Source organism: Ambystoma mexicanum, chromosome 8 (genome assembly GCF_040938575.1).
Source record: "Ambystoma mexicanum isolate Mex_15411 chromosome 8, UKY_AmexF1_1, whole genome shotgun sequence".
Lineage (NCBI taxonomy): Eukaryota > Metazoa > Chordata > Amphibia > Caudata > Ambystomatidae > Ambystoma > Ambystoma mexicanum.
The window spans coordinates 15526810-15548642 of NC_090929.1; the positions used below are offsets into that span (position 1 = coordinate 15526810).

The following is a 21833-nucleotide window of genomic DNA, read 5'->3' on the forward strand; positions in this document are numbered from 1 at the left end:
GTTCTTTTATGGGGTCCAGGATCTTTGGAGGGCAGGCGCGTTGTTCCAGTTTGTCCCATAAGGTGTCTATCTACCGGTCAAAGGCCTGAACCAGGTCGATAAACGGCATGTACATTTTTGGTCGCCCTTCTCGAACTTTGCCTTTCAGGGAACAAAGGGCCAGGAAGTTCGCTGTTGTCCCCATGTTTTTCACAAAGCCCGTCTGCAGTGGATCGGCCCTGTTGGAGATAGTTATCCATGCCTGAAGATTTTCTAGAATCAGAGAGCCAAAGAGTTAGAGTTTTCCTATGGAATCGATTTGAGCTATTGGGTGATGGTGGGATGGATTGTCCTTGGAGCCCTTCTTGAAGATTGGTACCACTATTGCCTTTTTCCAAGAAGGTGGGATTGCGGCTGAACGAATACAGTTAATGAACACCTCCTTTATGAAAATTGACCAAGCTCTTACATTGTTTTTGGGTCAAAATTAGTAATGCCGTCCGAGACCCGTTGAGTTTCTTTATTTTTGATTGAATTGTTTCCAGGTTCGTTGGGATCAGCCAGTTAGCGCCCCCTCTTGGTCCGTGATGTGGGTTTGAACTATCCAGGGCACTATATAGTTCCTCAAAGTGTTTTACCCACCTTTGATCGCCTACTGAGTTCAGTAGTGATTGGTTAACTCCGTTGCCATCTCCTTTAATAAGAGACCAAAACTCATGTGTCTTCTTTCCACAAATGGTACGAAGCATTTCTTCAGCGTCTTCCTGGTATCATTGGAATTTGGTGTTTCGCAACCAGGTTCTGTAGCTTTTAAGTGCGTTCGCCACCTCCTCCTTTTTTGCTTTAGAGATCGAATTGGCTGCTTCGCGTTTCAACTTCCTCATTTGCTTTCTTCTTTCGACTAGTTGTTCATTAAATCTATGAAGAATAGGTTTTGAATTCGTAACAGACTTTCCTTTTTTAGTTTTAAATGCTGAAAGGACTGTAGTAGTCGGGCGAATTTGTTTTGCTTGTAAATGTCATGCTTTTTTGAAGCAAGTTCTGCGTAAGTAGGGCAATCGCTTTTTCTGTCAATTTCAATCTTGTGCCACTCAGGTTAGATTCAAAGTTTGAGATCATGTGGCGTTCTTCAAGTTGGTGTGTGGACCAGGCAAAGGACAAGATGTTAGGGTCACTATGTTTGGTCACCTTGAATGATTCCATCCGCGTCAATAATCTACGCGAGACGTGGATATAATCAATTGTCGCCTTTTGTCCGTTTCTCTCCCACGTTGGTATGCTCTGGGCCGGGGGCTCCAAGGTCTCCTTGAGGTTATGTAGATCTCTGGAGTCCAGTAAATTGGTCCACATGCGTGCTCTGCTTTGCGAGATATCCAAACGTCGGGTCAAGTCTAGATTCAAGTCACCAACTATGATTATATGACTGGTCTTCTGTCCAATCAGAATTGAGTTGATTTAGAGTTCCACTTGTTCTATGAAACACTCATTGAACACTCGTTTGGAGTTCCAGTATGTATTAATCAGCAGAATATCCGCTAGTTGGTTGGAGTCGAGGGGATTTGATTGCCCATACCAATCAATGATGGTTGCCAAGATGAATTCCGAGGCCTTTATAACTTTTCAAGTGGAGGCCACTTCCCGATCTGATAGCTGTGATTAGACCGGATCTAGGCCGACCCTTCGTGCCCTTTAGAGCTGGGGAATGGGCCAAATCGAAGCCATCCATAGAGGGTTTGCCGATGAGCCAGGTTTCTTGCAAACACAAAGCGTCGAATTTTGACAAGTTTACGTCAGAGTTGGTTGTCAGGTGCAGGAACCCCCTTGTGTTCCAGGAGCACAACTTCAAAGTGGGCCCAGAGATGTCCAGACCAGAATCCTGCTTCGCCAAAGGGTCTGTAATTATTTCTTGTGATGGCTATTTTCTTCTTGTCTGGGCAGCAGGGAGTGCAGGCCAGGCTCCCTTATGATCTGAAGCTGCTGTAACTATTAACTCAACAGTGAGTGGGTTCAACACCATAAAAGAAGAGCTCGGAGCAATAAGGTTGGCAGCGCTCCAGAATAGGAATGTTCTGGACCTCCTCACAGCGACAGAAGGAGGAGTTTGGGAAAAAATAGGGAGTTCATGTTGCACAATTATACCAGCTAACGATGAGGATAATGGAACTCTCTCGGACGCAGTTGCACAATTGGCACACATGCATGCGAAGATGGAAGATGAAGCACGAGGAACAGGGAAGGACAGGAGCTGGCTAGCATATCTATGGTCCTAGACGCCATCATGGATGTCTGATGGGCTAAAGGTGATTGCTGGAGTCCTCATTCTAGGATCGGCATCAGTATGTGGGATAAAGATATGCATTGGAAGGTGCAAGAAACCAGCAGAAGAAGCTATCGGAATGCAGATCCTGATGGATGTGAATATAGGGGGAGCGACGGATGACATTGTGAGTCAGAGAGAGACAGACTAAGGGAAGCAATCGCACGGTATGACTTATTTCCGGCAGGAACAATAAAGCTGGACAATCCCTATGATCCAACGACGTATGAAGGGAAGTGGGTTTGGTGCAACCCCGAAGGAGTGTGCTGTTACATGTCCTGGTCTTTCGATGATCACACAAACTATTATGGACACCTCAGAGGGATAACGAAGATATGGCAGCCCAGAGAAAAGGATTGGATGTTTTGAGATGTGGTCGACCAGAGGGGGGAATGAAGAGGGATGGTCAAATCCCACCACTGCTACCCCTCCCACAAGACACACGGCCCGGAAGAAGAATTGAAGGTACAATGATCGTCCGTACCATTTCGGACCGATTCCCAGTGCTCCTATTATAGACAAGTACTTCGAGGGGTGCTCACTCAGCCAACCCTAGAGCCCAGGTGCAGTGCAAACGATGCCCAGAGAGGATGAGGAGCCTCAGGATGCAACTAAAGACCCTTTCATTGACAGTAGCGACTAAATCACCAAGAAGCCATGTATGACATTGTTAGAGACACCATGACCTAGCAGCATTAGACATGAAGCACACGTGCCATCCGCACCACGGGACACCTTCACACACCCACATGGATGAAGAACATATGGGTACAGTTCTATAAGCTAGAGGACAGATACACCTACTTACTGTCCTTTGCTTTATTATTTTGCCATTAGCAGAGCAAGAGATCCTGAACAAGCTTGCAGACGCTTATATGCAATTAACCCTATTGAACTGTAGGAGCATCTACGGGACCTGACACAGCCATCTACGACTAACATATGGAAGATATAGAATAGCATAATGTGAAAGCCATGTTATTGTTTAGGAAAATTACTACAGGCCACAGACCCTCAGCTGGAGCTAAGCTGAGTGAATTCAGGCTGCACAGAGAAACAAACATGTGGGACTGGGCCTGCTGCCAAGGCCACCAAGATACAAGTGACATTCTGTTAAGGAGAATTCTCTCTTTAGGCTGAATTTCCTAACCTAGTGAGTCCCCCAGCAGCGTTGCTGGATTTCTGGAGTTTGTTTTTCCTCCTGCCAAGAGTGAGACTCTTTTTCTCCCACTCTTGGACATGATTTATGGTGTTCCTTTGACTGTTTATGTGTTTTATGGGCTATGGGGTTCTTTACTCCATAGGGTCTCATGTGTTTTTACTATGTGTGTTACACAGCACCCTCCGTGCAGTAACACAGGGGTGTCATAGTGACACCCCACCATAGACTCCATACCCTGGGACTGACTACTGTCTCCCAGGGCATGTAAAGTCACCATTGGCTTTACTAGTCCCAAATTATTATATTAACAGAAACCGGTACAAACCATCATATTGTGGACGTACTGGTCGGGGCAATTCGATTTCCCCGGGGTCTGTTAGTCGAGGGGGCACGTCTCCGTCCCCCCTGATCGAGTTTTGGCTGGTGGCAGTGGATACTACTTTTTATATTCGACCGCAAATATATCCCTATGCGATTTTCCCATTGTTCGAGGCTACCAACTTTAATTATTTAATTCTCATAGCCTCGAACATACCACCGGTTTATTTAATTAATATTCATTCGCCGGTTGATATTGTTTGCCAGGACTCGATTCAAAAATGGCGTTTGTGTTCTCTTCTGTGACTCCAACCCAAGTCGAGCCCTTTGTTCCACTTTTTGACGGGCTTCTCCACAGAAGCCTCCAAAAGTGGTGCCACTCTGTCTGGGTAAAACAGGGGGTGTGGGAGGGGGTTTAGGCACCCTGGACTGAGTTACCTTGGTAACTCAAGTCGCACTCTTGTGTGATTGGCCCAAGTGGTGAGCCGGCCGGCTCACCACTTAGCATGGTTGATTGACATCTAGGCTGAGTGAATGGGGGTGTGCTGCATAAAAGCAGGGCTTTGGGGACTGGAACTTCAGAAGTCGCCACAGGACCTGGGAATCCGACGAGGGAGAAGCTGAGCCGATCTACCATGACGACACCTCCGGTGGAGCCCTGCGGAACCGACTCACCACTTCCCGACGACATAGAAGATCTCCCGACTGGAGAGGCTTCTTCCCCTGACTGGTGGGCACAACCAGTTTACCTTCTTCTTTTCGCATCCCAGGCCGTCTTGTGGTCAAATTGCCCGTGCCAAGCACCCCGGCAACCGGATAGCCATTTAACACTAGACCGCGAATAAAAGGACCGCTCCCTTTACCCGAGGACTCCGCGGCTGGTTTCTTCCCTGGCAGTGCAACGGACTCCTGTCTTCCTCCCCGACGAGATCCTCTCTTCCCCCGGACGAAGCACCGACTTGCATCCGCTGCCAGGAACAACTGCCCCCGCAGGAGTATTCTCACCACTTTAAGGTACCGTGTCCGCCAGGCCTCCCTTTCTAAATATTGCTACAAGTTAATAATAATCCCTTAACCTTCTGGACTGGGTTGGCCGCCTTGACCTTCTAACAGGTCCCTTTCTTTTGGTCCAACTCTTTTTTGAACATTTACAAGACTCTTGTGCACTTCAACCGTGTGACCTTGGACACATTTCGTTCTGATCCTCTTAAAGTGGATCCGGCCTTCTGAACTCGAACTTCACGGTTTTACTTGCCTCCCTCGCTTGTTTTGTTCTTATGAAAAGGGTTGGGATCTGTTCCATATTATACTCTGCTTTTCTCTCCCTTTTAAAACGAATTATTAGAGTGCCATCTGCGTTAAGCGCTCACTGCTGTCTGAAAATAAGTGGGGCTTTACTTAAGACTTGTCTAATATTCTTTTAAGGGAGTGTACATCTTTTAGTGACCGTGTTTTTGAATTGCTTACTATTAGTGCCTGTGTGTTTTTCTAGATGTGGTTTTAAATAAATAATTATATCTCTTTTACACCAAGCCCTGGTCAGTGTTTACTTGTTCTACTGTGTTCTCTTGACCTATTGTGAATACTCTATACTGCCTAACTCTTCTTGAGGGAAGTCTGACTGCTCAGCCACAGCTACCAAGTGAATCTGTGTGGTACAGACTGCTACCAAGTGGGTTTACTGCGAAACACCTGTAGTCTTAAATATTTTGCAGTGGTCCCAGAGGGAACTGCACAGGTTTCTGCCTAACACATTCCATTCCCTGAACTACAGTAACACCAGCTGCAGTAAATGCAAATAATTCCCCCTAATTCAGAGCTGCAGAGCTCGAAAACACAGTCTCAGAACACATGATTCGCCCAACTCGAGTGATGAATCGAAACCGGTGCTGTGAACAAGAGGCGATCTCATGCCACCAGACAGGAGCTTGCAACAAAGTCGTTACAGGAGAAGCCGAGTGTTGCATGATATGGACGGGCACTCTCACAGACTTTGGTGGTGCACACATGAAACAATGCAGACTCATAGTTGTTCCTATTACCTTGAAGAGGTGCACCTCGAGCTGAGAATCATTTGGAAACACCTCTCAGTGCCTTAGCAGTTTACCATCAATGGGGTGGGCTGCCAAAGCCACCCACCAGGGCTAATTTCCGAATTGCATGTTAACAGACCACTGGGTCCGATGGGAAGTTGAGGTATTTATAACAGAGTGCAGGAAGAGAATCTTTGCTTTGCAATTCAGTCTCCTATGTCGAAGGATCATCTGATGAATTCAGACTGAGGTGAAAGGTTAAAGAAACAGATTTGATCATACTTAAAGCATTGGGGTTGGATTATGGCTAGAACTGAACACGGATATTTCTCCTTGAGAAAGTGGGTGGCGTATGAACAACAAAACAAGTGCAAGGACTACTTGTAGGAACGTATACTACTCCAAGGTTGGGCTAGGGTTCCAAGGTTGGGCTAGGGTTCCAAGCCCGAACACCCAGTCCTGTATCGGTTTATTTATTTACCTTTCATGAAGGATTTGATGCAGTCACTAGGCGTCGTCTGGGGCCATGGATCCTGAACCCCTCTGTCGTCGGCACACATGGCCCTCCTGGGCAGTCATTGCTTAACTTTCAGATGGTAGCGTATTTCCAGGGTCAATTATCCGGCTGCAGTCATTGTATGACCCACTTACCCCCCACTTGCAAGCGTGATGTTGGTTGCGGTAACACCAGTTACTTTTCTGATCATTGCTGGTTCAGGGGGGTAAGCCAATCGCAAGATTCCCACTTGTTTGATGCATTTAGTGGGCCCTCAGGTTCTCCAAGAACGCACTAGGTTCGATTCCCAGGTCCCCATTTTGATGTGGGGTTCACCACCCATCCTCTTGGCTCAATTCTCTCCCAGCGAGCGTTTCAAGTTTGAATTCATTGCAAAATCTTTGGTCTCAAGGCTATGACATATGTCTAGCTATTGCGGTTAAATCTTGTGCCCCACTTCTGGTCCATCTTATCATTACGTTTGTGAATACCTCATTCAGGGAAAACTGTGTCCCACGTGTTATCAAGCAGGCATGGATCTCCTCCATGCTGAAAAAAACATCTTTTGATCCCGGCCTGCCAGTCAATTATCGACCCATCACCAATGTCCCCTCTCTGCTTAAGATTCTGGACAGAGTGGCACACCTGCAGATTGAGGCCTTCCTCACCGAACATGACATTCTTGGCCACAAACAATCTGTCTTTAGACACGCCAACAGCACCGAATCCACGCTGCTGGAGTTAAAGACCAACATACTCCAGACTATGGAAGGAGGTAATACGTCCCTTCTGGTGCTGCTCGATCTCTCTGCCACCTTCGACCTTGTGGATCATACCCTGCTGGCAGAGAGATTACGTACTTCAGCACATTTTTCAATAGCAGCAGCTGACTGCGTAAAATCTTTCTTGGTGAACGCAGAGCAAGGATTTCTTTTTAAGGATGCCCAGGCTGAATAATTCATGGTCACCTGTGGGGTCCCACAGGGCTCACGCGTGTCACCAACCCTTTTCAACATCTTTACTCTCCCGTTGTTTGAACATCTGGACAGGGTTGGCATTATTTAGGCTAACTAAGCAGAAGACACACAGCGTCTTGTGCCACTTACAGGGCACTATATCACTGATTCCACTGTCCTGGGCTCCACCTATGAACATTTTACGACCATTTTAAGACCTGGATGCAAGATAACAAACTCGCTCTTAACAGTTCTAAAACAGAACGGATGTTTCTGGGTACAGTATCACAGCTACGCAAACTTAGCTTAGAGTACAAATCCCTCAAAATGTATGGTTGTAGCATCCCTACTCAACCTAAGGTCAAACCCCTCTGTGTCACTCTGGGCCAAGAACTGACCATGAAGGGACAGGTCTGGACCAGGAACTGACCATGAAGGGACGAGTAAACAGCCTTGTGTCTAGTTCTTGCCACCATCTGAAACTGCTTGTCCAGATGTGGCCCTTTCTCTCCTCCACTAATTGTGCTCTGTTTGTACGAGCAACAATAGGCACCAACTGGACTATTGCTCTCGCTTATTGCTTAGTATCTCGAAACAGGACCTTACTCACCTACAGGTTGTGCAAAACAATGCGGTACGCATTGTTGAGGGTCTTCACAGGACGGACCATGTCCCGGCAGCTAGGAAAGCGGTACATTGGCTTCCGGTCGACAGCAGAATCACCTTCCATGTGCTATGCATTACACACAAATGCCTCTTTGGGCATGCTCCGAAGTACTTGGATACTTAAATCTCTTGACTGCCGGCCCTGTGTCTCCACCACCCTCTAGAACATATTCACCATGTCCTACTCCAACTATGCCGATGACACTCAGATCCTCCTCCCCCTGAAGAGCAACTATGTCAATAATTTATAGTTGGTTATTTATAACGTGCCTAACACCCAGAGGTTTGGAACATGTGTTGCACTGCATTGTCTTGCTTCCAAGGCGAGCGTGTTACCCCTGAGCTATCCTTCACAGACTCCCTCACCATCAACAAAATCTACATGACAATCCAGGCCTGGATGGCATCGATCTATGCCTTAACGATGGCAAGGCAGAGATGCTACTGTTAGGAACCCCAGCAACGCTTAGGATGCTCAACTCTCAATTCACATCCTTCACCATTGATGGAATTCGGATCCCAGTCTCACCATCTGTAAAAACACGTGGGGTCCATCTGGACGCCACTCTCTCGCTCACAAGACAAGTGAACGCTATTGCATCATCATCAGCCTTTACAACAAAACCGATAGACAATTCCTGACACCCTCCAGCTCCCTCACTATTGCTCGAGCAATCATGGGTGCAAGGCTGTACTACTATAATGTACTCTTTATAGGTACGTCCAAACAAAACATTAACAAAATGCAGATTATCCAAAACAATGCCCTGCGCTCTGCACTCAATATCTCCAAAAGAGAACACATCTCCAGAGCCAAAAGGGAGGCCCACTGGCCCCACATTCGCAAGAGGATCACTGTCAGAAAGCTCTCGATCACTCACAAATGCCTGCCTACCTGGCTCAAAGAATGGCGAGAGCCAAACCTTCAAACCACAGAGGTCAATGCACGCAAATCACCTTGTGATTCTTAGGTTTAACCGGAGCAAGGCAGGAGTCTCAAGTTTTCCCGCTAAAGCCGATAAGCACAGGAATTCCCTCCCCCTGCACTTAAGTGCAGAGCAATCATGTTGGGCCTCCCGCAACGCCCTGTAAACTCTGTTGTTTACCTAATTATGGACATGACTACACCTGCTAATCGATCTTAGCGGGTTAATGTAATTGCATTCTAGAAGTACGTAAAGGGCTATTTCTTCTAAGATGTCTTACTTGTGTAACTGGATCTGAAAAAGCACCTTGATGCCTCTGGGTTTAGGCGCTTCACAAATGAAAAAATTAATAAACAATAACAAATTAAAGTAAGTCTCTCTCTGGTTTGTATGCATTTTCTTTGCGTGCGCCTTTAGGCTTTGCCTTGCATCCCAGCTTTCACCCTCCCCTCTTCAGCCCTTGACCCGCTTGGCTTGGCCTGGCCAAAGCTGCTTTCTTAATCAGGCCCTTGCGGTCTACTGGCACCACCTCAATCTCTTCCTCTCCGCTCTGTCCTGGATTACCTCCTCCTACCTCTCTCTCTACTACTCACACTCTTCTATCCAGCCAATCTGAGGATGTCGTCCCTTCTTCCCTAGGGGGAGACCTTTCCCAGGGGGCCAGGGTGGTGCGTCCACAGTATAATAATCCCCCTGGGAGGTCGGTGCACAGGCGAGGATTCACCTGTGAAGGGAAGCCCCTTATGGGACTACCATCTTCAAGAGACGCAGTATTACCCCTTTTCAGGTATAACATGTCCCTTCCATCTGTCCTGATAGAAACCAATGTTTTTTATTGTGAAACTATTCAAAAGAATTAATTCAGACTAAAGATCCATCTATCGAGCATTGAGATTGACTTATTACATCTGAAATCATGCATTATGAAACGAAGAAGAGGACTGGGAGCAGGAAGATCACTCGGGTAAACCCAAGTCAGCAGTCTAGTCCTGATTGCTTCAAGACAGCGCCTTTTCCCAACGCGGGAATTAAAATGTAACGCAGCTGAAAACCAGAGGAGAATCCCTCAGGGCAGGTATTGCCGGGAAAGCAAAGCTGTCAGCTATGAAGCAGAGAACGGCGATACAAGACCGACACAGAAACAAGATGCCGTTCTCTGAGGAAGGAACGAGCGAGCATGCACGGAAGCCGGCTATTCTGAAGTTGGCGTACCAAATAACCGCAGGGGCGTCTTACCTCATCCATAGCAACGTCGAGCAGAGAGCGGACCACAAGGAACACGCGAGACGCTGCAGAGAACAGCCAAATCGAGAGTAACTCTCAAGCCTTATACAAGAAAGTCAATATATGAGATAAGAAAATGGTAAGTATGGGAGGTTGCTTGCGCCTAGTCTTTTGTTCAAAACAATATCCTGAAAAGGTGAGTTATAAGTGCGCTTTTATTAGCTGTAAAGTAAAGTTTGAATATTTAGCATACTCCAGGTGGAGGCACCTGGGATGGTTTCGCTCTTGCACGGGCCATTTCAAGGCACACATTGTGATTTTATAGACAATAGTACAAGGGCAATTCAGTGAGTACAAACACGCCCACATTTCCGAGACAATACAAAGTGTTTCTGATTGACAGCATTAGTTGTAACGAGATCCTTAGCAGGCCCTTTTTACCTTTTTACCATTCTGTCACAGAACTGATACCTGAAAGTTTCATAACATGCTGATCAGCGAATGGGTGAATGCACACGCTTAGTAGCGCCACAGATTCCAATTCTAGTTCTGCTCTTCTTCCTGTGCTCAAATCCTTGGAACAATCACATGTTTTGGTGTAGGGTAATTGTGGCAACAGTGTGGTCCTAATGCCGTAGTGAATTATGGTGCAGTTCCTTATGGCATTAGCCGTCAGGGTAGCTCATGGGGTTTGTACGATTATCCCCATTAGTATTACTTTCATTTCTTCCTTATTGGGGTGAATTCTCCTGGATGGGGCTGGATTCTTTCAGGATGGTGGTGTGACAATATTCACCCTTCTTGTATCCAATATAGGAGATAACTGGGTCTTGGCAGGAGAGTACATGAAGACCCCTCAAGTACTGCGAGTCTGGGATTCGCACCCAAACAAAGGGGGTTGAGAACCCTAGGACTGAGAGCGCGTTGTACATTTTGGAGAGTCCTTTGTGCTTTGTATGAGATGCTCATCATAGGTAGCCAAGCTAAACTAAGCAAACTACCTCAAATATACAAAGCCTTCAACATTGACGGCAACATCATTACAGTTGCCAAGGAGATAAAAACTCTAGGTGTCTACGTTGACTCAGCACTTACCTTAAAAATGCAGGTTATCGCATAGTCTCATAATTAGAGCGAGCAGACCCTTCCTTTCCCCTGACAAATGCATCACGCTTGCTAGAGCAGTGATCCTATCCAGGACTGATTACTGCAACTCTCTTTTTGCAGGATCTAATGCCTGAAATATCAGCAAACTACAAGTTGTACAAAGCAATGTGATCAGAGCAGCACTCGACATACCCAAACATGAACACATCTGGTCAAATAGACGTAACATCCGCTGGCTCCCAGTATGAGATAGAATTACATTTAAAATCCTCTCACTGACACAAAAGCCTCTCTAACAGTGCCCCAGCATATCTAATCAATCAAATATCAAAAACTCAATCCAATAGGCCCACTTGATCCACCTTCGACCAGCCTAGTCACTATACCCAGATTTAGCCGTCAAAAAGCTGGCAGCTCCAGCTTCCCAGTGCTTGCCGCCAAACATTGGAATTACAAGCCTCCAACACTGAGGACAGACACATCATTATGGTCGTTCCGCGAGGGCCTCAAAACCTGACTGTTCACCCCCTCGCCCGCAACTAACCTACACATAAGAGTAGGTCTATCACAGTTCGCTTACAAGAACATGTCCAACGCACTGGCTGCATATCCTGTATGCCCTAACGCACCGGTCTGTCGCCGGTGCGTTAGGGCATACAGGATATGCAGCCAGTGCGTTGGACATGTTCTCACCGGTACACCACATACGACACATGCAATTCATCCAACTAAGAACTGCTCCAGAACATTTGGAAATATTGTAAGATAAGATTGGAACCGGTTTCCCTATTGTTATATGATATACATAAAGAGGTCTGGGAAACCCTGTACCAGTACGAACACGGCCATTGACCTGTTCTATGGTGGATGGCCCCCGGGAGGGTCTCAACCACGCTTTAGCTCACTGTGCTTTCCGCTATAGCGTGGTTGAGACTCTCTCGGGGCCATCCAGCCAGAAACAGGTCAATGGGCCGTGTTTGTACCTGTAGAGGGACTCCCAGACCTCCTTATGTTATATGATATGATAGGTTATTTATAAAGCGCTTAATACTCAGAGGTTTCTAAACGCAGACTCGAACCTGTGTTGCTCCGTGTCGTCTTGCGTCTAAGGCGAGCACGGTGCCGCTGAGCTATCCTCCGGAGACAAATATAGAACTGTAACCTTGAATGTAACTAATTTCTTAAGAAAAAGCACCTACATCCCTATGGGCTTTGTGTGCTATGTAAATACCAAAATAAATAAAAAGACATTTGTCCTTTTGAAGTCTTGGGGAAGGGAAAAAGACCCTATTGAAACATTTTTTTCTTGATTCATTTGGAAGCCCCCCTGACTGAGTACATGTATGCTAGCTACCCTGATGAAGACTCATTTCTTTAGAATGAGATCACCCTGGCACCATTTTGATGGTTTATAGGGTGAGGGACAGAGATGGGTTTTGGGGACGTGACTGGGACAGACTTTATACTTTTGGACACCCTGACTGTTTTCGCAAGTTCTTCTGAGGCGGGGAAACCCCTCTTAGATTTGGGGATAGAGAAGCCTTTTTCCAAACCTTTCTTGATCAATAAAAGTCTATACCCCAAAATATGCCGCCCTTGTGTCCAAGCGCCACTACTGGTACCCGACACTCCTCTAACACCTTTCTTTCCCTTCACCTTCTACACTGATAACGGTCTACAGACGCCTACTTTTACACTCGGCTTCTGCTCACGACGCGGAACAGTAGGTTGCAGAGGCGCCGCCTGTGCGGGATTAATGATCTCACTGCTGTTGGGGTTAGTTGCCATGGACCCCTGCTCCTACCCGTGCGTGGCTCCTAATGTCCGAATTACCTGCGGGTGGCCTGGAGCTCCAGGGTCCGAATTTTGAAAGTTGTGCTAGTCCTTATGGCCCCCTGGAGCTCGCGTGTATGGCTGCTCCCTCCCAATGCTGCTTATCGGGGATCCCAATCCCTGCTGCAGTTCTGTGTCATTCTGCGTTCACAAGCGAACCTGAAATCTGTGGCCGCATTGTGAACCTCTTGCTTGCTGAATCCCTTGCAGAAATGGTCAGGACCATGCTAGTGTCATGACTACTGTCACAAAGTGGCCTTTTCTGGCGCTTGGGGTGAGATTGGGGTGACAATCGTCCTACTGGAACAAACTGTCCATGTCTGGTCATGATCGGAATGAGCTCCATGGGATAGTGGGAGAATCTTTTCCAAAGAACACTTGTAGGATCATGGGCGCAGAGAAATCAGAGCTGAATGCAGTCTTCAGATGTGAGAACCCTTGCGTGTCACAGTGATGGAAGCGCACTGAGGCCAGCTCTGAGCACACGGGAATACAGGTGTAGAAGATTGAACCCTCAGCTACATGTAGCAAGGCTCGCTGGATTTCAAACAGCCCACGATGCAGCCACAGTTGGGTCCCTTGCCCGGTCTTTCCTCTGGTAGCGTTACTTATGAACTGCTTGTCCATTTAGGGTTCTTTCTTGCCCGTTATTGTGGCACCGTAAGTGCATCTATTTCTGGCTCAGGTTACATTCTCCCCTTGTAGCTTAGTATTTATTTTCATCTCTGTACAGTGCTGTTAGCATTATCTTAGAAGATAGAGTCTTGGATGTGGTGCCATATGGTACAGCTGGAAATTATACTAGCACTGCTCCCCAAGTTGCCACTCGAGCCCTTGGAGACGCAAAACAAAAAAACCACCATATCAAACCTAAATTCCCATAGTTCAAAGTTAAGCTCATAATCCATTAATGGCATCTGGGATCGGCTAGTGGCTCTGGGTTTGGTGCTCTAGGAGTGGTTAGTGGCTCGTTCTGGAATCGGCTAGTGGCTCTGGGATTGGTTAGTGGCTCTGGGATCGGTTAGTGGCTCTGGGATCGGTTAGGGGCTGGCTCTGGTATCGGTTAGGGGCTCTGGGATTGGATAGTGGCTCTGGGATTGGATAGTGGCTCTGGGATTGGATAATGGCTGGCTCTGGAATCGGTTAGTGGCTCTGGGATCCGTTAGGGGCTCTGGGATCCGTTAGGGGCTGGCTCTGGAATCGGTTAGAGGCTGGCTCTGGAATCGGTTAGTGGCTCTGGGATTGGTTAGTGGCTCTGGGATTGGATAGTGGCTCTGGGATTGGATAGTGGCTCTGGATTGGATACTGGCTCTGGGATTGGATACTGGCTCTGGGATTGGATAGTGGCTCTGGGATTGGTTAGTGGCTGGCTCTGGAATCGGCTAGTGACTCTGGAATCGGCTAGTGACTCTGGAATCGGCTAGTGGCTCTGGGCTTGGTGCTCTAGGAGTGGTTAGTGGCTCGTTCTGGAATCGGCTAGTGGCTCTGGGATTGGTTAGTGGCTCTGGGATCGGTTAGTGGCTCTGGGATCGGTTAGGGGCTGGCTCTGGTATCGGTTAGGGGCTCTGGGATTGTTTAGTGGCTCTGGGATCCGTTAGGGGCTCTGGGATCCGTTAGGGGCTCTGGGATCCGTTAGTGTGTGGCTCTGTAATTGGAGAGTGGCTCTGGAATTGGTTAGTGGCTCTGGAATCGGTTACTGGCTGGCTCTGGGATCGGTTAGTGGCTCTGGAATCGGTTACTGGCTCTGGAATCAGTTAGAGGCTGGCTCTGGAATCGGTTAGAGGCTGGCTCTGGAATCGGTTAGTGGCTCTGGATTGGATACTGGCTCTGGATTGGATACTGGCTCTGGGATTGGATAGTGGCTCTGGGATTGGATAGTGGCTGGCTCTGGAATCGGTTAGTGGCTCTGGGATCCGTTAGGGGCTGGCTCTGGAATCGGTTAGAGGCTGGCTCTGGAATCGGTTAGAGGCTGGCTCTGGAATCGGTTAGTGGCTCTGGGATTGGTTAGTGGCTCTGGAATCGGTTAGTGGCTCTGGGATCCGTTAGGGGCTCTGGGATCCGTTAGGGGCTGGCTCTGGAATCAGTTAGAGGCTGGCTCTGGGATTGGATACTGGCTCTGGGATTGGATAGTGGCTCTGGGATTGGATAGTGGCTGGCTCTGGAATCGGCTAGTGACTCTGGAATCGGCTAGTGGCTCTGGAATCGGCTAGTGGCTCTGGGCTTGGTGCTCTAGGAGTGGTTAGTGGCTCGTTCTGGAATCGGCTAGTGGCTCTGGGATCGGTTAGTGGCTCTGGGATCGGTTAGTGGCTCTGGGATCGGTTAGGGGCTGGCTCTGGGATCGGTTAGTGGCTCTGGGATCCGTTAGGGGCTCTGGGATCCGTTAGGGGCTCTGGGATCCATTAGTGTGTGGCTCTGGAATTGGTTAGTGGCTCTGGAATCGGTTACTGGCTGGCTCTGGGATCGGTTAGTGGCTCTGGAATCGGTTAGTGGCTCTGGAATCGGTTAGAGGCTGGCTCTGGAATCGGTTAGAGGCTGGCTCTGGAATCGGTTAGAGGCTGGCTCTGGAATCGGTTAGAGGCTGGCTCTGGAATCGGTTAGTGGCTCTGGGATCGGTTAGTGGCTCTGGGATTGGATAGTGGCCCTGGGATTGGATAGTGGCTCTGGGATTGGATAGTGGCTCTGGGATTGGATAGTGGCTCTGGGATTGGATAGTGGCTCTGGGATTGGATAGTGGCTGGCTCTGGAATCGGTTAGTGGCTCTGGGATCCGTTAGGGGCTCTGGGATCCGTTAGGGGCTGGCTCTGGAATCGGTTAGTGGCTGGCTCTGGAATCGGTTAGTGGCTGGCTCTGGAATCGGTTAGTGGCTGGCTCTGGAATCGGTTAGTGGCTGGCTCTGGAATCGGTTAGTGGCTCTGGGATTGGAGAGTGGCTCTGGAATTGGAGAGTGGCTCTTCAACCCAATTTCACTTCCTTTTACAATCTGCACCGATGCTGGGCCGGACAGCCGGGTCTGGAAGATATGGAAACTCTCTTAGCAACACTACCTGATGTTCCCCCTGAAACAAAAACAAATGGGGTCACACAGAGAACTTCACAAAGGGAAGGTCTGTAAGAATACCAACCATCAACTCCCAGTCAGCGTCGTTGATCAGCACCAGGATCCCTGGTCGCCTGCGAGCAAAACAGATTGAGTGAGTTAGACATAGCAACACAAGCATTTAAGAGTCCAAGGAATCACAGAATTTGAAACAGAGCACAAATGTAGCCAAGACACTAGAAACAAGGCATGGGAACCCACCATGTAGTGGCCAAAGGCGCCAAGAGCGGATAAGGAAGAAACTAGTCATGCCGGGTCGACCATCCCAAGGGCTCAGGAAGTGCCATGGGAGAGTCAATGTACTGCGTCAATGATCATGGCCGCAAGAACTGACATGAAGCCCATATTGGCCGCAAGAAATGCCTTGGAGAAACAAGGGCTGGTGCGCCATCAAGGGAAGGGCCGCAGCTCCCTAGGCACATGGGTCAGGAAAGAGGTATGGGCAGAAATGATTACATGGACAGTGATATGCAGTTTCCTAAGAGTGATGGCACAGGCACTAGAGTGAATGGTGCAGGGCAGGTCTCAGGCTGTGAAGCTAAACAGGGCCTCAGTGACAGAAATGGCGAGAGGGAGTCTCCATTGGGAAGAAGCAGGATCAGTTTTTAAGCATTAAGAAATGAAACTAAACGAGAGAGGTACTGAAGACAAGAGAAGGGATGATAAGGAAGGCAACCAGATGGTAAATAGATGGGAAGACAAAAGTGAATGGATTAGCAGGTGCAGTGACGGGAACAAAGAGGGAAAAGAGGGGATCAACAGGTGCAGTGATGGGAACAGACAAAGAGAGAAGAGGGGATCAACAGGCGCAGTGACGGGAACAGACAGAGAGAAGAGAGGGGATCAACAGGTGCAGTGACGGGAACAGAAAAAGAGAGAAGAGAGGTGAACAGGCGCAGTGATGGGAACAGACAAAGAGGGAAGAGAGGGGATCAACAGGTGCAGTGACAGGAACAGACAAAGAGGAAAAAGAGGGGATCAACAGGTGCAGTGACGGGAACAGACAAAGAGGAAAAAGAGGGGATCAACAGGTGCAGTGACGGGAACAGACAAAGAGGAAAAAGAGGGGATCAACAGGTGCAGTGACGGGAACAGACAAAGAGGAAAAAGAGGGGATCAACAGGTGCAGTGACGGGAACAGACAAAGAGGAAAGAGAGGGGATCAACAGGTGCAGTGACAGGAACAGAAAAAGAGGGGATCAACAGGTGCAGTGACAGGAACAGAAAAAGAGGGGATCAACAGGTGCAGTGACAGGAACAGAAAAAGAGGGGATCAACAGGTGCAGTGACAGGAACAGAAAAAGAGGGGATCAACAGGTGCAGTGACAGGAACAGAAAAAGAGGGGATCAACAGGCGCAGTTGCGGATGCAACCTGAAAATTGTCTCCGCATCTTTTATTGAAGCACTTCATATTTGAAGCAAAGTCGGGCTCACGTGCTGCTTCATTACCACCAAATTGCCTGAAATAGCGCTCCCGCACCGGACTCGCCATTGGAGTACATGAGGTACTTGATGTTTAAAATGGGCGACTGCTTTTCCAAGGCCTGGCCAGTCTGCTTAAGGACACTCCTGCAAGCCACACCGATAGGCTGCCCTGCCTATTCTATCCCCCACTGGCTGCCCACATTCATCAAGGCTCACTGCTACAAGGCCAGCACCGGTTCGATGCCTGTTAGTGCCCGAGTCTGCCGTCTGCCAGACCCCCTGCCTGTCTCACACCAGGTAACTTTTTTCGCTCACATTGTTTAATCACTGTGACGCATTGTCCAGTTACATGCCCCCTAGGGCTGACTATTACCACATTTGCTTGCAGCACACGAGAAAATGGCATATAGTGTGTAAAAGCGCTCATTGCTGGACTATCTTACAAGTGGAAATTGCGCTGTGAATGATTGATGATTGACCCATCTGCCTGTACCTTGATCGTTTGACATTAGTGATTTGCACTCAAAGCAGCCTGATTCTGCTCGACTACCTGAAATCCCCTAGCAGTTGCATCTAGACTGTTGTAACCTGCCTGATCACTGCCCCTTTTTGCTGCATTTTTACTACCTCTGACTTGATTTCAGAAAAAACGAATCTAGTTGATTTAATGTTATGTTTATTGTAACTGGCTCTGGCTCTACTTTAGCCCCGATTGCAGCTAAATCGAATCTAGACGATCCAACATGTATGCCTGCTAGAATTGGCCTGATACTCCCTTTTTCCTCCATGTCCCTACATGAGAGCGCCAGTTCCCCCCTCATATACTCAAGTGAACCCCAACTGTGCAAGCTCGCACACGATTGCACTCGCCACTGTTCCTTATGATTCTCTGCATTAGTTGCAATGCCTCATGCGCCCATGCACAACCATCCCTGCACTGTACTGCACAGTACTGCACAGTACTCTAGTGGCTTACACCTGGCACTATTCCTGCGTATATGCGCTCCACTGTGACATACTGCCAATACTGATCCTCACTATACTGACTAATACTAGTTGAACTGATTTTATTCACCCATACAAACTACCAACTATCCTTGCCTGTTGCCTCAGCTATTCTTGTCCTCGGAACCCGTATTCAGGTCGCCTGTTATGAATCTACTAGCCACCAGCCCACCCACTCCTTCCTGCTCTAGCAAAACTTGCTTTTAGTTTGCCTGTTCTAGCACATTTGCTTTTAGGCTGCCTGTTCTAGTACATTTGCTTTTAGGTTGCCTGTTCTAGCACGTTTGCTTTTAGGCTGCCTGTTCTAGCACGTTTGCTTTTAGGTTGCCTGTTCTAGCACGTTTGCTTTTAGGCTGCCTGTTCTAGCACGTTTGCTTTTAGGCTGCCTGTTTTAGCACATTTGCTTTTAGGCTGCCTGTTCCCGTATATCTGCTATTAGATTGCCTGTTCTAGCAAATTCACATATAGATGCCACTAGCTCACCAGAAGTAATTACTTGTTAGACCACCAGTATAACTTACTCCGTCCACCCTGTCAACTACATAGGCTAAGCTGTACCCGTACACGCCTAACCGCCTGTAACTGCCCACTAGTCTTACATGTATGAGCCCAGCCAACAGTATCTAGCATCCCTTTAGCATCACGCCCCAACATTGCCTCCGAACTATGCCGCCTGGCTCATCCTCATCATGTTCCCCTTCTGTGTCATGCTGTCACGCCTCAGGGAACCTGGCGGCTTTGGAAGAAGTGGAGGCTGCGCCCGCCATTGCTGGTTCAATCACGTTTTGGGAAACGCGCTGTGTAGGTCTAGCTGTCCTTGCGACGTTCCCGACACCGGGATTTATTCCTTTCACTTCCGGGGTCGGGTGCGTTACAACGTACAGTATTTCGTCCTGTTCTGCCGGCGCTGCCGTTTTTCGTGTAGTTTTCCTTTTTTCCGCCCGTTTGCCCTTCTATTCTTTTTTCGCCCCTTTTTCTTCCCTTGTCTCCGTACCTTTAGTCGGGGTTCCCCCGCAATCTTTTCTCCTCCTCCTTTGCCTGTTCCATTCCCGTATCTCATCCTTCCTCCCTCCCGTCTTGTGTTTACTTCCTTCGTATTTCTCTCTTTACTTACTCTGTTGTTCTTTCCGTCTTCCTTCCTTCCAGTCTTGTGCTTGCCTCGCTTTGCCCTCTTCTGATAGCCCTTATCTGTACCTATCCTGCATGATATCTCTGTGTGCTGACCGCTGCCTGTCTTGTGGATTGCCTCGCCTAGCCCTCATCTGCTTATCCAGTATCGGAAGTGCATCCTGCCTGAAATCCCTGTGTACCAACCACTGCCTGTCTTGTGGATTGCCTCGCCTAGCCCTCTTCTGACTATCTGTACTGGAACTATATTCTACTTACCTGATCTCATACCCGAATCTCGTTGGAGCTTGTTCTAATATTCGGACTATGTCAACCAGTTCCTCTCCCTCTGCTGCTGCCTCTGGAGTGTGTTGATAGCTACCACACTGCGCTTGAAGATTCAACTCTTCTGGGGTTTTTTGTGCCACTGGCTTTTTCCCCATTGACCAGCGACCGAGGATGGTTGCCACAGATCACCCAAAGGGTGTCACTGTGGCGTCCTACCTCGGCCGTCCCTATCTTCAAAAAAAAGGGGTGAAGACTCGAACAAAGGACAACCCGAAGCTGACTCAACGCCGGAGACTTCGAGGTGAGGAGGAAGGGGAGGAAAGGGAGTCAGGGGCATCTCAGGAGGAAGAGGAGATTACAGACCTTCCTGACACATGCCCAATCACACGCCATGTAGTAGAAAAAGCTACATCCTGCTCAGCAATGGTCTAGCCAAGCTTGGCTGCCCTAGACACCACCCCATTCCCTGCCCCACACCCTTCCTGCCCACCCTGCCTCCATTCCCCCACAATGCCCCTACTTACCACACCGCTAAAATTAGCGTCACTTCAGGCAACCCTCCACCCAACCTTTCTGACCTCACCAAAGTGGTCACTACTGACATCAACCAGAACTCACTTAAAACACCAGAACATCACCTCACAGCCAACCCTAACATTACTACCCGTAACAACAGACTAGGCTGCAGACTTCTCACCTCACCCAGCAAAGTGCCCACTACTCCTACGACTAAAGTCACCAACAACATTGCCAATACCAATGCAAACACTGTGCCACTAAAAGGAGCCCTACTTAATGTCAGATCCCTCGTTGCTCACCCCACCGAAATCGCCAACATCATCTGCTCAGCAGACCTCGACTTCCTTGACATTACAGAAACATAGCTCCATGCTGCAGCAGGTCCTTATCTAACTCTTGCGGTTCCTGACAATTATTCTATCCTCAGAGCCGACAGACCCAATGCTCGCGGAGGAGGTGTAGCGCTCATATTCAAAACCTTGCTTGACATTAGATCTGTTACTGCCCCTCCACTAAAATCATGCAAGCACCTCTCTATTAAAATACAAACCACCCCTAAGAATACTATCACCCTGGAACTAATATGCAGACCCCCGGCCCCCACAGGCACCTTTGAGGAAGATATAACCTCCCTCATAGCAGAGAAATCCAAACCTCTCTCACAAAATATTATTCTAGGTGACATTAACTTGGGATCCAATGATCCTCATGACATCCTTGCGTCCTCCCTTGCTAACACCCTCTCCGAACACAACTACACACAACTCAACACCCTACCTACCCATCAGAAAGGTAGAACCATAGACTGGCCCGCTGCCCATAACTGTAATATCATTTGCAAGGACCCCCAACCACTTATATGGACTGACCATTTCCTACTATCATTTGACAATAGCACCATATACAGTGCCCCCCTGCACCAGCATGCCTGACTAGAAACAAGCGCAACATTACCGTGGAAGCCATCACTCCACTGGTTCTACCCATCCTAAACACGATCCCCGACACATCCGACCTCAACCTACTAGTAGACACCTACAATGACACCATGACCAAAGCAATTGACACTGTTGCCCCATTAAAATTACGTAAAGGTAAACCCAGAGCCCATCTTAACTCTTGGTACACACCTGAACTTAAAATACTAAGAAATAATAAAACCAAAATGGAAACCCTATGGAAAATGAATCCATCAGAGGAACACAAAACTAATCTCACAAACGCATCCTCCCTCTATAAAAAAGAAATAATCTGTACAAAAAAGGAAACCTACAATGTAAGAATAAACAATGCAAGTTCCAGTACTAAAGAACTCTTCACCATCTTGAAGGAGCTAGAAACCCCCCCAATCCACCGACGGACACGTCCGTGAAA

At 48.1% G+C, this 21833-nt stretch overlaps 1 protein-coding gene across 1 annotated transcript in view; it reads right to left on the reverse strand.

The window, feature by feature from the left end:
* Positions 1-21833, reverse strand: part of URM1 (ubiquitin related modifier 1) — a 202111-nt gene that overhangs the window by 47108 nt on the left and 133170 nt on the right. The window contains exon 4 of the mRNA XM_069609142.1: positions 16140-16188. Within this exon, the coding sequence (XP_069465243.1) occupies positions 16140-16188 (49 nt within the window). The remainder of the gene's footprint in view (positions 1-16139; positions 16189-21833) is intronic.